Source organism: Carcharodon carcharias, chromosome 9 (genome assembly GCF_017639515.1).
Source record: "Carcharodon carcharias isolate sCarCar2 chromosome 9, sCarCar2.pri, whole genome shotgun sequence".
In the NCBI taxonomy this organism is placed as follows: domain Eukaryota; kingdom Metazoa; phylum Chordata; class Chondrichthyes; order Lamniformes; family Lamnidae; genus Carcharodon; species Carcharodon carcharias.
The window spans coordinates 55,004,228-55,019,377 of record NC_054475.1 but is presented as its reverse complement, the minus strand read 5'-3'; the positions used below and the strand labels follow the sequence as shown (position 1 = coordinate 55,019,377).

General features: G+C 43.1%; 1 protein-coding gene across 2 annotated transcripts in view; it reads left to right on the top strand.

The window, feature by feature from the left end:
* LOC121281934 (AT-rich interactive domain-containing protein 2-like) overlaps nt 1-15,150 on the top strand; it is a 298,430-nt gene that overhangs the window by 242,672 nt on the left and 40,608 nt on the right. For both annotated transcript variants that reach the window (XM_041195162.1, XM_041195161.1), the window contains exons 13-14: nt 7,787-7,921; nt 12,437-12,642. In XM_041195162.1, coding sequence (XP_041051096.1) covers nt 7,787-7,921; nt 12,437-12,642 — 341 coding nt within the window. The remainder of the gene's footprint in view (nt 1-7,786; nt 7,922-12,436; nt 12,643-15,150) is intronic.

Genomic DNA, 15,150 nt, shown 5'->3' with positions numbered 1-15,150 from the left:
CCAGAAGCAGCACCAGGCAAACCTAAAAATGAGGTGCCAACCTGGTGAAGCTACAACACAGGACCACTTATTTGCCAAACAGCATAAGCAGCATGTGATAGACAGAGCTAAGCGATTTCCCAGCCAACAGATCAGAACTAAGCTCTACAGTCCTACCACGCCCAGTCATGATGGTGTTGGACAATTAAACAACTCATTAGAGGAGGAGGCTCCACAAATAACTCATCCTCAATGAAGAAGCACATCAATGCAAAAGATAAGGCTGAAGCATTCGCAACAACCTTCATCCAGAAGTGCTGAGTGGATCGTTTCTCTTGACCTCCTTGGAGGTCCCCAACATCACAGATCATCATCATCATCAGCCAATTCAGTTTATTCCATGTGATATCAAGAAACAGCTGAAGGTACTGGATACTGCAAAGGCTATGGGCCCTGATAATATTCTGGCCATTGTACTGTAGACTTGTGCTCCAGAACTTGCTGTGCCCCTAGCCAAGCTGTTCCAGTACAGCTACAACACTGGCACCTACTCGGCTATGTGGAAAATTGCCCAGGTTTGTCCTGTACACCTTGGAGGTGATGGCAGAGTGGGGAGTTATGCCATGCCATGAGTTACAGATTGTGGTTCAGTACAATTCTGCTGTTGCTGTTGCTCCACTGCTGGATGTCCAGTCTTGAGTTGCTGGATCTGTTCGAAATCTATCCCATTTAGCACAGTGGAAGTGCCATACAACATGATGGTGTGAAGACAAGGAATGTGCGGTGGTCACTCCTACCGATGTCATGTTCAGACGCATCAGTGGCAGGACAAATCCATTCTGGCCAATTACCACTCGTCAGTCTACTCTCAGTCATCAGTAAAGTGATGGAAGGGATCAAGCAGTACTTGCTTAGCAATAACCTGCTCACTGATGCTCAGTTTGGGTTCTGGCAAAGTCATTCAGCTCATGACCTCATTACAGCTTTTGTTCAAACATGGACTCCAGAGGTGAGTTGAGAGTGAGTGCCCTTGACATCAAGGTCGCATTTGACCGAGTGTGGCATCAAGGAGTCAATGGGAATCATGGGAAAACTTTCCACTAGTTGGAATCATACTTAGCACACAGGAAGATTGTTGTGGTTGTTGGAGGTCAATCATCTCAGTTCCTGGATATCATTGCAGGAGTTCCTCAGGGTAATGTCCTAGGCCCAATCATCTCCAGCTGCTTCATCAATAACCTTCCTTCCATCATAAGGTCACAAATGGGGATGTTCGCTGATGATTGCACAATGTTCAGCAACATTCGCAACACCTCAGATGCTGAAGCAGTCCATGTCCAAATGCACCAAAACCTGGACAATATCCAGGCTTGGGCTGACAAGTAGCAAGTAACATTCATGTCACACAAGTGCCAGGCAATGGCCATCTCCAACAAGAGAGAACCTAACCATTGCCCCTTGACATTCAATGGCATTATCATCGCTGAATCCCTCACTATCAGCATCCTGGGGGTTACTAGTGACCAGCAACTGAACTGGACCAGCCTTATAAATACTGTGGCTACAAGACCGGATCCGAGGCTAGGAATCCTGCAACGAGTAACTCACCTCCTGACTCCCCAAAGCCTGTCCACAATCTACAAGACATAAGTGAGGATTCTGATGGAATGCTCTCCATTTTCCTGGATGAGTGCAGCTCCAACAACATTCAAGAAGCTTGGCACCATCCAGGATAAAGCAGTCTGCTTGATTGACAACCCTTCCACAAACATTCACTCCCTCCACCACTGGCGAACAGTAACAGCAGTGTGTACCATCTACAAGATGCATTGCAGAAACTCACGAAGCCTCCTTAAACAGCATCTTCCAAACCCACAACCACTACCATATAGAAGGACAAGGGCAGCAGATACATGGGAACACCACCACCTGGAAGTTGACCTCCAAGCCACTCACCATCCTGACTTGGAAATATATCGCTGTTAGTTCACTGTCGCTGGGTCAAAACCCTGGAACTCCCTCCCTAACAGCACCATATGGACTGCAGCGGTTCAGGAAAGCAGCTCACCACTACCTTCTCGAGGGCAATTAAGGATGGGTAATAAATGACGACCCATCCAGAGATGCCCACATCCCATAAATGAATAAAAAAAAAAATAAGACTGGGAAAGAAAGAATATGAGAATGAATGGCAGTTAGCGTAAAAGATAACCCAAGAATCTCGTATTGGCATATAAATAGTAAGTGAGTAGTAAGAGATGGGCTGGGGCAAAGAGGGTGATATATGCTTGGAAGTGCAGATCAAGGGACTGACTGGATTGCTGTAGAGAGCCAGCATGAACTCGATTGCCTGAATGGCCTCCTGTGCTGTAATGATTCTATGACTTTAATGGAACCACCATCCTCATCATGACTTTCCTAAAGTTCATATTGTCTGCACACTTTATAATGCTACACCCAATGTTTGGATTTAGGAGAGCGTAGACTAGAGGATTGTAATAGGTTAAATGAGGAAAGATGGGAGAAGGCTTCAGTGGAGCATAAATGGACTGGCTGGGCTGAATAGCATGTTTCTGTGCTGTACGTCCTATGTAATTATGTATGTAAACTCCTTTTTCTCTATAACAGATGCCGAACCAATACTGAGCCCTGCAGTACACCCCTTCCAACACTTCCCAAATCTGAACAATGCCCATTTACCCTAAATCATTTCTTGATGTCCATTTGTCAACTCTCAATTGTTACGTTTTCTCTTCTTTAGGTCTGAATTCGGAGCACCTTATTGAACGCCGTGTGAAAACCCAAGTTCGCTGCATCCACCATATCCCCTTTATCCAACTAGATTAAATTTGCCAAACATGAACTTGACACATCCTAGTTGCTAAACTTGATTAATCCATGCATTTCTATGCCCACTTAAGTTATCTTGAATTATGGATTCTTAGAGTTTGGTTACCACTAGCAAACCAACCGGTCTACTGTTAATTGGTTTATTTTCCTAACCACTCTTGAACCAACATGTTATATTGAGTTAAAAACAAAAAACTAAGGATGCTGGAAATCCAAAACAAAAACAGAATTACCTGGAAAAACTCAGCTGGTCTGGTAGCATCAGCGGAGAAGAAAAAAGTTGACGTTTCGAGTCCTCGTGACCCTTCAACAGAACTGAGCGATATTAGGAGAGGGATGAAATATAAGCTGGTTTAAGGTGGGGTGCTGGGGGTGGGGGGGGGTGGTGGCTGTGGGGGAGAGAAGTGGGGGGTTGGTGGGTGTGGTTGTAGGGACAGGCAAGCAGTGATAGGAGCAGATAATCAAAAGATGTCACAGACAAAAGAACAAAGAGGTATTGAAGGTGATGTTATCTAAACGAATGTGCTAATTAAGAATGGATGGCAGGACACACAAGGTACAGCTCTAGTGGGGGTGGGGTGGAAAGACCAACAGGGCATAAAAGGTATAGATTTAAAAATAATGGAAATAGGTGGGAAAAGAAAAATCTATATAAACTATTGGAAAAAACAAAAGGAAGGGGGAAGAAACGGAAAGGGGGTGGGGATGGAGGAGGGAGTTCAAGATCTAAAGTTGTTGAATTCAATATTCAGTCCGGAAGGCTGTAAAGTGCCTAGTTGGAAGATGAGGTGCTGCTCCTTCAGTTTGCGTTGGGCTTCACTGGAACAATGCAGCAAACCAAGGACAGACATGTGGGCAAGAGAGCAGGGTGGAGTGTTAAAATGGCAAGCAACAGGGAGGTTTGGGTCTTTCATGTGGACAGACCGCAGGTGTTCTGCAAAGCGGTCGCCCAGTTTGCGTTTGGTGTCCAATGTAGAGGAGACCGCATTGGGAGCAACGAATGCAGTAGACTAAGTTGGGGGAAATGCAAGTGAAAGGCTGCTTCATTTGAAAGGAGTATTTGGGCCCTTGGTCGGTGAGGAGAGAGGAAGTGAAGGGTGTTGCATCTTTTGTGTTTGCATGGGGAGGTGCAGTATGTGGGGGTTGAGGAGTAGGGGTTGATGGAGGAGTGGACCAGGATGTCCCGGAGGGAACGCTCCCTACAGAATGCCGCCGGAGGGGTGAAGGGAAGATGTGTTTGGTGGTGGCATCGTGCTGGAGTTGGTGGAAATGGTGGAGGATGATCCTTTGAATACGGAGACTGGTGGGGTGATAAGTGAGGACAAGGGGGACCCTATCATGTTTCTGGGAGGGAGGAGAAGGCGTGAGGGCGGATGCACAGGAGATGGGCCGGACATGGTTGAGTCGCCCAACCTCGGACGGCCCGCTTCTACCTCCTACCCAAAATCCACAAACAGGACTGTCCCGGCAGACCAATCGTGTCAGCCTGTTCCTGCCCCACGGAACTCATTTCTCGTTATCTTGACTCCCTTCTCTCCTTGTTCAGTCCCTTTCTACCTACATCCGTGATTCCTCTGAAACCTTACGTCACATCAACAATTTCCAGTTCCCTGGCCCCAACCGCCTCCTCTTCACCATGGACGTCCAATCCCTCTACACCTCCATCCCCCACCAGGATGGTCTGAGGGCCCTTAGCTTCTTCCTCGAACAGAGGCCCGAACAATCCCCATCCACCACTACGCTCCTCCGTCTGGCTGAACTTGTTCTCACACTGAACAATTTCTCCTTCGACTCCTCTCACTTCCTCCAAATAAAAGGTGTGGCTATGGGTACCCGCATGGGTCCCAGCTATGCCTGTGTCTTTATGGGGTATGTGGAACATTCCTTGTTCCAGTCCTACTCCGGCCCCCTCCCACAACTCTTTCTCCAGCACATAGATGATTACTTTGGTGCTGCTTCATGCTCTCTTCGGGACCTGGAGAAATTTATTAATTTTGCTTCCAATCTCCACCGCTCCATCATTTTCACATGGTCCATCTCTGATACTTCCCTTCCCTTCCTTGACCTCTCTGTCTCAATTTCTGGTGATAGACTGTCCACCAATATCCATTACAGGCCTATCGACTCCCACAGCTACCTCAACTACAGCTCCTCACACCCCGCTTCCTGTAAGGACTCCATCCCATTCTCTCAGTTCCTTCGCCTCCGTCACATCTGTTCTGATGATGCTACCTTCAAAAACAGTTCCTCTGACATGTCCTCCTTCTTTCATAACCGAGGTTTTCCACCCGCGGTCGTTGACAGGGCCCTCAACCGTGTCCGGCCCATCTCCCACGCATCCACCCTCATGCTTTCTCCTCCCTCCCAGAAACATGTTAGGGGCCCCCTTGTCCTCACTTATCACCCCATCAGCCTCCCCATTCAAAGGATCATCCTCCGCCATTTCTGCCAGCATGATGCCACCACCAAACACATCTTCCCTTCACCTCCCTGGCGGCATTCCGTAGGGATCGTTCCCTCCGGGACACCCTGGTCCACTCCTCCATCACCCCCTACTCCTCAACCCCCACCTACGGCACCTCCCCATGCAAACGCAAAAGATGCAACACCTGCCCCTTCACTTCCTCTCTCCTCACCGTCCAAGGGCCCAAACACTCCTTTCAAGTGAAGCAGCCTTTCACTTGCATTTCCCCCAACTTAGTCTACTGCATTCATTGCTCCCAATGTGGTCTCCTCTACATTGGAGAGACCAAACGCAAACTGGGCGACCGCTTTGCAGAACACCTGCGGTCTGTCCGCAAGAAAGACCCAAACTTCCCTGTCGCTTGCCATTTTACCACTCCACCCTGCTGTCTTGTCCACATGTCTGTCCTTGGCTTGCTGCATTGTTCCAGTGAAGCCCAATGCAAACTGAAGGATCAGCACCTCATCTTCCGACTAGGCACTTTACAGCCTTCCGGACTGAATACTGAATTCAACAACTTTAGATCTTGAACTCCCTCCTCCATCCCCACCCCCTTTCCGTTTCTTTCCCCCTTCCTTTTGTTTTTTCCAATAGTTTATATAGATTTTCTTTTCCCACCTATTTCCATTATTTTTAAATCTATACCTTTTATGCCCTGTTGGTCTTTCCACCCCACCCCCACTAGAGCTGTACCTTGTGTGTCCTGCCATCCATTCTTAATTAGCACATTCGTTTAGATAATATCACCACCTTCAATACCTCTTTGTTCTTTTGTCTGTGACATATTTTGATTATCTGCTCCTATCACTGCTTGCTTGTCCCTACAACCACACTCACCAAACCGCACCCCCCCCGGCCACCCCACCTTAAACCAGCTTGTATTTCACCCCTCTCCTAATATTACTCAGTGCTGAGTTCTGTTGAAGGGTCATGAGGACTCGAAACGTCAACTTTTTTCTTCTCCGCCGAAGCTGCCAGACCTGCTGAGTTTTTCCAGGTAATTCTGTTTTTGTTTTATGTTATATTGAGTACTTGCTAGTCCCTTGGTACAGTTTGTATATTTACAGGGAATTGAAAATTTGTGACCTACCTGAACTTTTAACAGCCTAGGAGAAATGCCGTCTTCTTCGAACTTTGTTAGTTTTCTTTGAACCAGCAGCTATGTCCACTAATTGTTCCTTATCCTCCTCTAATGCTCATTTTAATTAAAAAAATCTTCTTTAATGCCTGTGTCACACTTTTGACCCCTTTAATTAAATTATACTCTTTCGTCCCTGAGCAGCCCTCATTCTCTTCTAACCTTGCTAGTTTTTAATATGCTGACAGAAGTCCTTCTTAGTTTACCTGATCTGCAAGCCATTTTTCATAAACCGTTTTAGCCTTGAACATTAAAAGAATAGGTTTTTTAAAATATAATTTTAAACATTGTTTTCCCTGTAACAGCAAAAGAGCTTGGGGATCAATGATGATCAAAAGTGCGCAAAGATAGGAAAGAGAAGCAGAATGTAACTTGTCAAAACCTTGTCGTTTTGGCTTAAAGTTGCAGGATCATGTTGACAATTTTTTTAATATAACAGTCATTATTGTGATATTCGTGCAATAATATCCGTTTGCAGCACTATGAACTCTCTGGGATACAAGTTTAACCTTTGCCTTATCACCATTGCATTCAGTTTTTTGCCATTTGCTGTGAAAATGTCTGAAGCTATCTGTTAACTATTTATTTTGCTGAACTTAAGAATCCAATTGTGAACAAAGCACTTGGGTAAATTAATGCGAAGGAGGCAAATCCGATTTGGTTCTGCAAATAATGTTTGTAAATTTATTATAGAACAGGGGATTATGACCCCATGGTATATATAAATTACCTTCAACTCCCCGTGAAGGGCCTCTCCCTTATTGCTCCTGTATAACTGAGTGTTTACTCCCCAAAGCCTGTCCACCATCTACAGGGCACAAGTCAGGAGTGTGATGGAATACTTTCTACTTGCCAAGATGAGTGCAGCTCCAACAACACTCAGGAAGCTTGACACCATGCAGGCACAAGGCAGCCTGTTTGATTGGCACCCCTTTCACCACCTTAAACATTCACTCCCTCCACCACCGACAAGCTGCACTGCAGGATCTCACCAAGCCTCCTTCAACAGCACCTTCCAATCTTGCAACCTCTACCACCTCAAAGGGCAGCAGACACATGGGAACACCACCTGTGAGTTCCCCTCCAAGCCACACACCATCCTGAGCTATATCACTGTTCCTTTACTGTCGCTGGATCAGAATCCTGGAACTCCCTCCCTAACAGCACTGTGAGTGTACTTGCACCACATGGACTACAGCAGTCTAAGAAGGCAGCTCACCACCACCTGTGAAGGGCTGTTAGGGATAGGCAATAAATGCAGGCCTGGCCAGCGATGCCCACAACCCGTGAAAAGAATATTTTTAAAAAGTAGGTGATAGTTCACCATAACAAAATACATTTCTCTTTTGTTTTAGGTTGAATGCCAACTTTGAGGAAAGTGCAGATAGTTCAATATACCGAGTAGACCTATACTCTGAGTACCTCTCACTGTGCAGTAAACTGGGGAGCAGTGGCATCCTAACATCCACAGGGTTCACCAAATGTCTCCGGTGAGTGCTTTCTAACCAGCAATGCTCAAATTTGTTGCAGGTAAAACATTGTTTTCTGATTCATGTCAGTTAATATGTCAAAACATTAATGAGGGGCATGTTAATTATATGAGTGAATTATATAAAGCTGATGGATTAAACTGGAAGAATGATGCTTTCTGCTACAAGTACCACTCTGTCACCCAGAATCCTACTGCTGGTGTAATCTCGAACCCTTTTTATAACCAAGGTACCGAGTACAATATCCCTTCTACAATCAATTATGGATCAATCTTTTGAATTTTTATCTCTCACATTATTCCATGTTTTTTTTTTGGTCTTTGTCATGCTGAACTGCTCGATAAGAAGCTTCTATCTGTGACATCAATTAGGAACTTTAAAGACTGCTTCCTCAATACAGCCTAACTTGCATTAAAGGATCTCTCAAAAGAGGATATTAATTAAAACTACTTTTTGATTTCTCTATACCTCAGGGGATGAATGTACCCATTCAAAAGACTGGCATTCACTGATTTAAATGATTTGAGCTGAATTAGTTAAACTCAGTTAAGGAAGCTGTAATTGGCCTCTGTGTCTTGGGAAAACGATTTAAGTTCTCTTTTCTGATTACAGACCAGTGGTCAGAGCTGATAATTGTTTGTGTAGGTGGTAGGTGAGGATTGATCTCAACTTTCACAGCCTATTAAAACTCAATAGCCTGCCTACACTCACTAACCATACTTTTTGTAGTGGGAGGAAAAAGAACAGTATAAATATTTAATGTTTTTATTGCCTTCCACCATAAAATGCATGCTGAAAAATAAAATATAATTTGAATATATTGCAGTGAGCTAATCGGAGGGGTTAAAAGCAAAATGCTGCGATGTTGGAAATCTGGAATAAAAAACAGAAAATGCTGGAAGATCTCAGCTAGCCTGACAGCATCTGTGGAGAGAGAAACAAAGAGTTAACGTTTTGAGTCTGTATGACCCTTCTTCAAAGCTAAAGAGAAGTAGAAATGTGATGAATTTTAAACTATGTAAGGGGGGGGGGTGGAGCAGGTAAAGCAGGATAGAAGGTGGGGGCTTGACAAGGAGAGATTGGCAAAGATGTCATGGACAAAGACAAAGGGAGTGTTAATGGTAAGGGCTAAAGGAGGTGCTGATGATGGCATAAAGGTAAGAAAGCAGAATGTGTTAATGGCAGAACAAAGGTAAGCACTCTGAAAGAACAACATGGAGCAAGTAACAGATGGCCCTTTTGGGGGTTGGGAGGGGGGCAGTGGTTGGGGGAAAAGGATGGAAAAAGGAATAAAAAGGGGATAAAACGATGAATAAAAATGAAAGTAAGTTGATTAAAAAATAAAAAAAAAATTAAAAAGAGGATTAAAAAGGAGTGAAGATAGAGGAGAGAATTCATTGTCTGAAATTGTTGAACTCAAAATGTCAAGTCCAGAAGGCTGTAAAGTGCCTAATCAAAAGATGAGGTGATGTTCCTCCAGTTTGCATTGGGCTTCACTGGAACATTGCAGCAGGCCAAGGACAGACATGTGGACATGCGAGCAGGATGGTGTGTTGAAGTGACAAGCGACGGGAAGGTCTGGGTCATGCTTGCTGACAGACCAAAGGTGTTCCCTTTTTCTTTTAAAGCTCTTAACACTACCATTAACACCCCCTTTGTCTCTATGTCCATGACATTGTTGTCAATCTCTCCTTAGCCCCCATCTATCATTGGCCTTCTATCCAGCTTCACCTGCTCCACTCCCCTTAAACAGTATAAATTTCATCACATTTCTACTCTCTTTAGCTCCGAAGAAGGGTCATACAGACTTGAAATGTTAATTCTGTTTTTCTCTCCACAGATGCTGTCAGACCAGCTGAGTTTTTCCAGCATTTTCTGCTTTTATTTAATCAGAGGGGTTATTGGTTTTAATGAAGAACCTTAATATTCCTGGTATATGTTGTGGTTGTTAAATCTCCAGCTTGTGAAGAATAGGTCTGTAAAGATTTAAATATCTATGTTTCGAGCCAGAGATTGCATAGCTTGTTAAATGATTATTTCAGTGTATGTAAACCCTAAGTTTAGATTTACATTTGAGATGTGGTGATCTGTATATAAGAGTATCAACCCACTACTGGAGGATGCAGATATCAACTGCTTTTCATAGTTGTGTTCCTAACCTTGACTACTGTGCAGTATTGAGCAGGGGCTGAACACAAATCCCCTGCTGTGAAGGGGAGATAAAATTGATCAGTTTGTTAGTAGCTCACTGAGGAAGGAAGCAGTGCTGGCTCTCGTTCTAGGTATGAAGGAGGGCAAGTAGTGCATGATTGGGAAAGCATTTGGGGAACAGTGATCATTACTTCAGTTTTGACTATGGTAAAAGATGAGGTACAACCGAGTATGCAACTATTTAACTGGAAAAAAGTTAACTTCACTAAGTTATAAAGGAATCTGAAGCAGGTGAATTGGAATCGAAAATTGGTAGGTTACTAATTGAGCAACAGTGGGAGGCATTCACTGGTTTGGGAGGACATGGTTTGGGTACACATTCCCACAAGAAAGGGCATCCAGAGTTCATGCTCCCTTGATGGCTAAAGATAGAGAGGTTAAAATGAGGCAAAAAAAAGGCTCATAACCGTTGTAAGATTCATAATGCAATAGAACAGCAAATTGAGTATAGAGTGTACAGGGGAGATCAGAAAAGGGGATAAGTGGAGGAGCATAGAGAGGTATAAGAATAGATGAGCAGCTAACATAAAAGGGGCCCAAAAATTTTTTGTAAGCAAATAAATAGTAATAGGGTAATCACAGGAAGCACCTGAATACATTGCATTTGTCATCAGATGAGAAGAGGATGTTGCCAATGTAGCAGTAAGGGAGGAGGCAGTAGCATAATTGGATAGGATAAAAATGGATACAGACTGGCAGTCCTCAAAGTAGAAACGTCACTTAGTCCAGATGGGATGCATCCAAGGTTTCTGAGAGAAGTATGAAAATTGTGAAGGCCCTGGCCGCAGCCTTCCTATCTTTCTCATTTATGGGATGATAGCAGAGGATTGGACAATTGCAAGTGTTACACATCCTGATTAAAAAGAGGAGAGGGGTAAACTCGACAATTGAAGGCCAATCAGAAATTTGAGACAATGATCCCAGACAAAATGAGCTGTCATCTGGAAAAGTACAGGTTAATAAATGAAATTCAGCTAAGATTTGCTGCAGGCAAATCATGTTTAACTAACTTGATTAAGTTCTTTGAAGTAACGGAGATGGTTGATGAGATAGTGCAGTTGATATAGTGTATATAGACTTTCAAAAGTTGTTTGTTCGACAGAGTACCACATAATAAACTTCACAAAATCAGGCTTGTTAACAAAATTAAATTCCTTGGCAATAAAGCAATAGTGGCATCATGGTATAGGTGTGGTTGCTTTTTAGACTGGAGGGAAATGTACAGTGCTGTTCCTCACATATCAGTAATAGGACCACTGCTATTTTTGATCTATGTTAATAACGTGGGCTTGAGTAAACAGGATGTAATTTCAAAGCTTACAAATAATATAATCAGTAAGATAGTAATAATCTTCAGGAGGATCTAGACAGACTGGTTAAATAGGCAAACACATGACAGATGAAATTTAATGCAGAGAAATGTGAGATGATACATTTTGGGAGGCAGAATGAACAGTGAGGTAAATGATACAATTTTAAATTGGCTGCAGGAACAGAGAGCCCTGGGGTGTATGTACACAAATTTTTAAAGTTGGCAGGTCATGTTAAGAAGGCTATTTGAAAAGCATCCAGGATCCTTGGCTTTGTTAATAAAGCAATAGAGTACAAAAACAAAGAAGTTATGCTAAAGATTTCTGAAATTCTGATTAAGCCTCAGCTAGATTATTGTGTTCAATTCTTGGCACCAAACTTTAGGATGGCCTTGGGGAGGGTGCAGAAAGGATTAACGAGAATGGTACCAAAATGAGGGACTTCAGTTATGTGGAGAGACTGGAAAGATTGGGTTATTCACCTTGGAGTAGAAAAGGTTAAAAAGAGATTTGATACAGATGTACAAAATCATGAATGGTTTTGATAGAGTAACGAAGGAGAAACTTTCCTGTGGCAGAAGAGTCAATAACCAGGGGACATGGATTTAAGGTAATTGGCAAAAGAACCAGAGGTGACATGAGGAAACTTCACAGCGTGTTGTGTGATCTGAAATGCACTCCCTGAAAAGGTGGTGGAAGCAGATTCAGTAGTAACATTCAAAGGGGAAATGGATAAATACTTGAAGGGAAAAATTTACAGGGCTACAGGGAAAGAGCAGAGGAGTGGGATTGGTTGGAGAGCTCTGCCAAAGAGCTGGCACTGGCGTGATAGATTGAATGGCTGCCTCCTGTGTTGAATCGTTCTAGAGTTCTAAATCTCTACCACTCCACTCTTGTCCACCTTGTGGTCAGCCAGTGTGTAATTTGGAAAGAAAGAAAACCAATTTCAATAGATGAATTCACTTAACACTTTTATGATCTCTTTATAATGTAGATTGACTTTTCCTAACCACACAATAAAGAAGATCGAAGATGCTGGTGCTAATGGTCAGTCACAATTTCACGTGGTTGGGATCAAACGTAGAACTGTACCTCTTCCTGTTGGAACATTTCATCAAGAACAGCAAACGCCAAATCATTCCTTTGCCACAATAAAAGCAAGCTCTGCTTCCAGTACAACGGTGAATCCCATTGCTGTTGGTAAGAAAATAGGGATTGGCATTTACATTTCACATTCATTGTGTAAACTTGCTTTCAGTAAAATAAATGCAAATATAATGAAATAATTTTCCTGCTGCTTTTGAAAGATTTCTGGTTGTAATGAGCACATAATTTTTCTCTTTCAAGTACCAAGGAATGGCTGCAATTGTCCAGAAGACCTTTGCTTCTTAATAGTTAACTTCAAAGTTTTTCTTCTGATGTGAACCCTAGGCACTACTGAGAAATTTGCAGTTGAATGTGAAAATGAACCTATACTAACATGCCCAAATTGCATTTAGTTCATGTGCAATATCTTTATAATGATTGAAAGTCACACCTTTTGAATTGGTTTGTGAGGAGAGCTGTGTATAATTCCTTAATTTAGAAGCAATCCATGCATTTTTTCTAAACTGGAAAAATACCTTGACTTCATAAACTGGCTTTCCCTTGCTCTGTTTGGCTGGCCAAGTCATGAGGAAGCAGCCAGAGTACTACCCTGTCTTTAAGCAGATGGTGTCTGTAAATCAGATGTAATTTTCATCTCTGATTGTTTATAGAAGCAGCAAAATTACTCCAAACTTGAAGAACCTTGAGTTTTAATTTATTTTGTGATCAACCTTGATACTAGGACAAAGAATACCTTGCACTAAAAGTACTGCCTCTCCTTTACTCCCCATCGCAAGGTGTGCGGAGGTTAGAGTACTCTGTAAACTGCTTCTCTCCTCTTCTGGCTCTCACACTGATTTTCTTTACCGTTATCAGTTGTATGCTAATGTAAACCAAATCATATTTGACGAGGGTACGATTTGTTTGGGGGGGGTCAATTAGGAGGCCCGTGGATGGAATATATTTGGATTTTCAGAAGGCATTCAATAAGGTACCACACAAGAGGTTTTTGCTTAAAATTAGGGTGCCTGAATTTGGGAGTAATATGTTAATGTGGTTAGGGGATTGATTAACAAACAGAAAACAGATAGAAATAAACAGGTCATTTTTGAAATGGCAGGGTGTAAGTAGTGGATGCTGCTCCAAGGATGAGTACTTGCCTGAGCTATTTACAATCTATCTCAATAACTTAGATGAGAGAAGTGAGTGTAGTATATCCAGGTTTTGTTATAATACAAAGCTAGGTGCGAACAGAAACTATGATGACTCAAAGAGACTGAAAAGCGATGGATACGAGTTAATGATTAGCAAAAGTGGCAGATGGAGCATAATGTGGGGAAGTGTAAAATTATCCACTTTGGTAGGAAGAACGGAAAAGTAGAAATTTTTATAAAGTGAGAGACTTGGATGCGTTGGTATTCAGGGGAATTTGGGGTCCTTGTACACAAATCACACTGCGTTAACCAATACAGACACAGCAAGCAATCTGGAAAGCCAGTGGTAAGTCGTCTTTTATTGAAAGGGGTTAGGAGTGTAAGATTAAGGAGGTCTTGTTGCAATTGTACAGGGCTTTGGTGAGATCATACCTGGAGTACTTTGTACAGTTTTGGTTTCTTACCCAAGGAAGGATATGTTTATCTTGGAGAGAGTGCAATGAAGGTTCATTGGATTAACTGAGAGAGAATTGAGCGATCCCACAACCAACAAATCAAATCTGACTGCTACAGTCCTATCATGTCCAGTGTGGTGGTGGACCTGAAACCAACTAACCAGAGGCAAAGGTACCCATCCTCAGTGATGGAGGAAACCCAGCACGTCAGCACAAAAGACAAGGCTGAAGCACTTGCAACCATATTCAGCCAGCAGTGCCGAGTGGATAATTTTGTGAACATTCTCCTGAAGTCTCTAGCATCACAGGTACCAATTCAGTGTGCTCCATGTGATATCAAGAAATGATTGATCGCTTCATAGGTTGTGTCCTAACAACATCTGAGCTGTAGTACCGAAGACTTGTGTTCCTGAACTAGCCACGTACAACTGCAACACTGATCTACCCGACAATGTGGAAAACTACCCAGATATGTCCACAAAAAGTAGGACAAATCCAATCTGGTCAATCACTCTCAATCATCAGCAAAGTGATGGAAGGATTCACCATCAGTGCTATCAAATGACTGTTATTCAGTAACAATTAGCTCACTAACGCTCACTTTGGGTTCTGCCAGAGCTCAATAAAATTTTGGTCTAAACATGGACCAAAGAACTGAGTTCCAGAGGTGAGAGTGATACCCTTGACACCATGACAGCATTTGACTGAGTATGGAGTCTTACTTAGCACAAAGGAAGACAGTTGTGGTTGTTGGGAGCCAATCATCTCCTAGGACGTGCTGCAGGAGTTTATCAGGGCAGTGTTCTAAGCCCAACCATCTTCAGCTGTTTCTTCAATGACCTTCCCTCCAATGTAAAGTCAGAAATGCAAGCTCACTGATGATTGCAGAGTGTTCAGTACAACTTGCCTCAGACACTGAAACAGTTTGTGCCTGCATGCAGCAAGACCTGGACAATGTTCATGCTTGTGCTGATAAGTGGCCAGTAATATTTGCACCACACAAGTGCCAGACA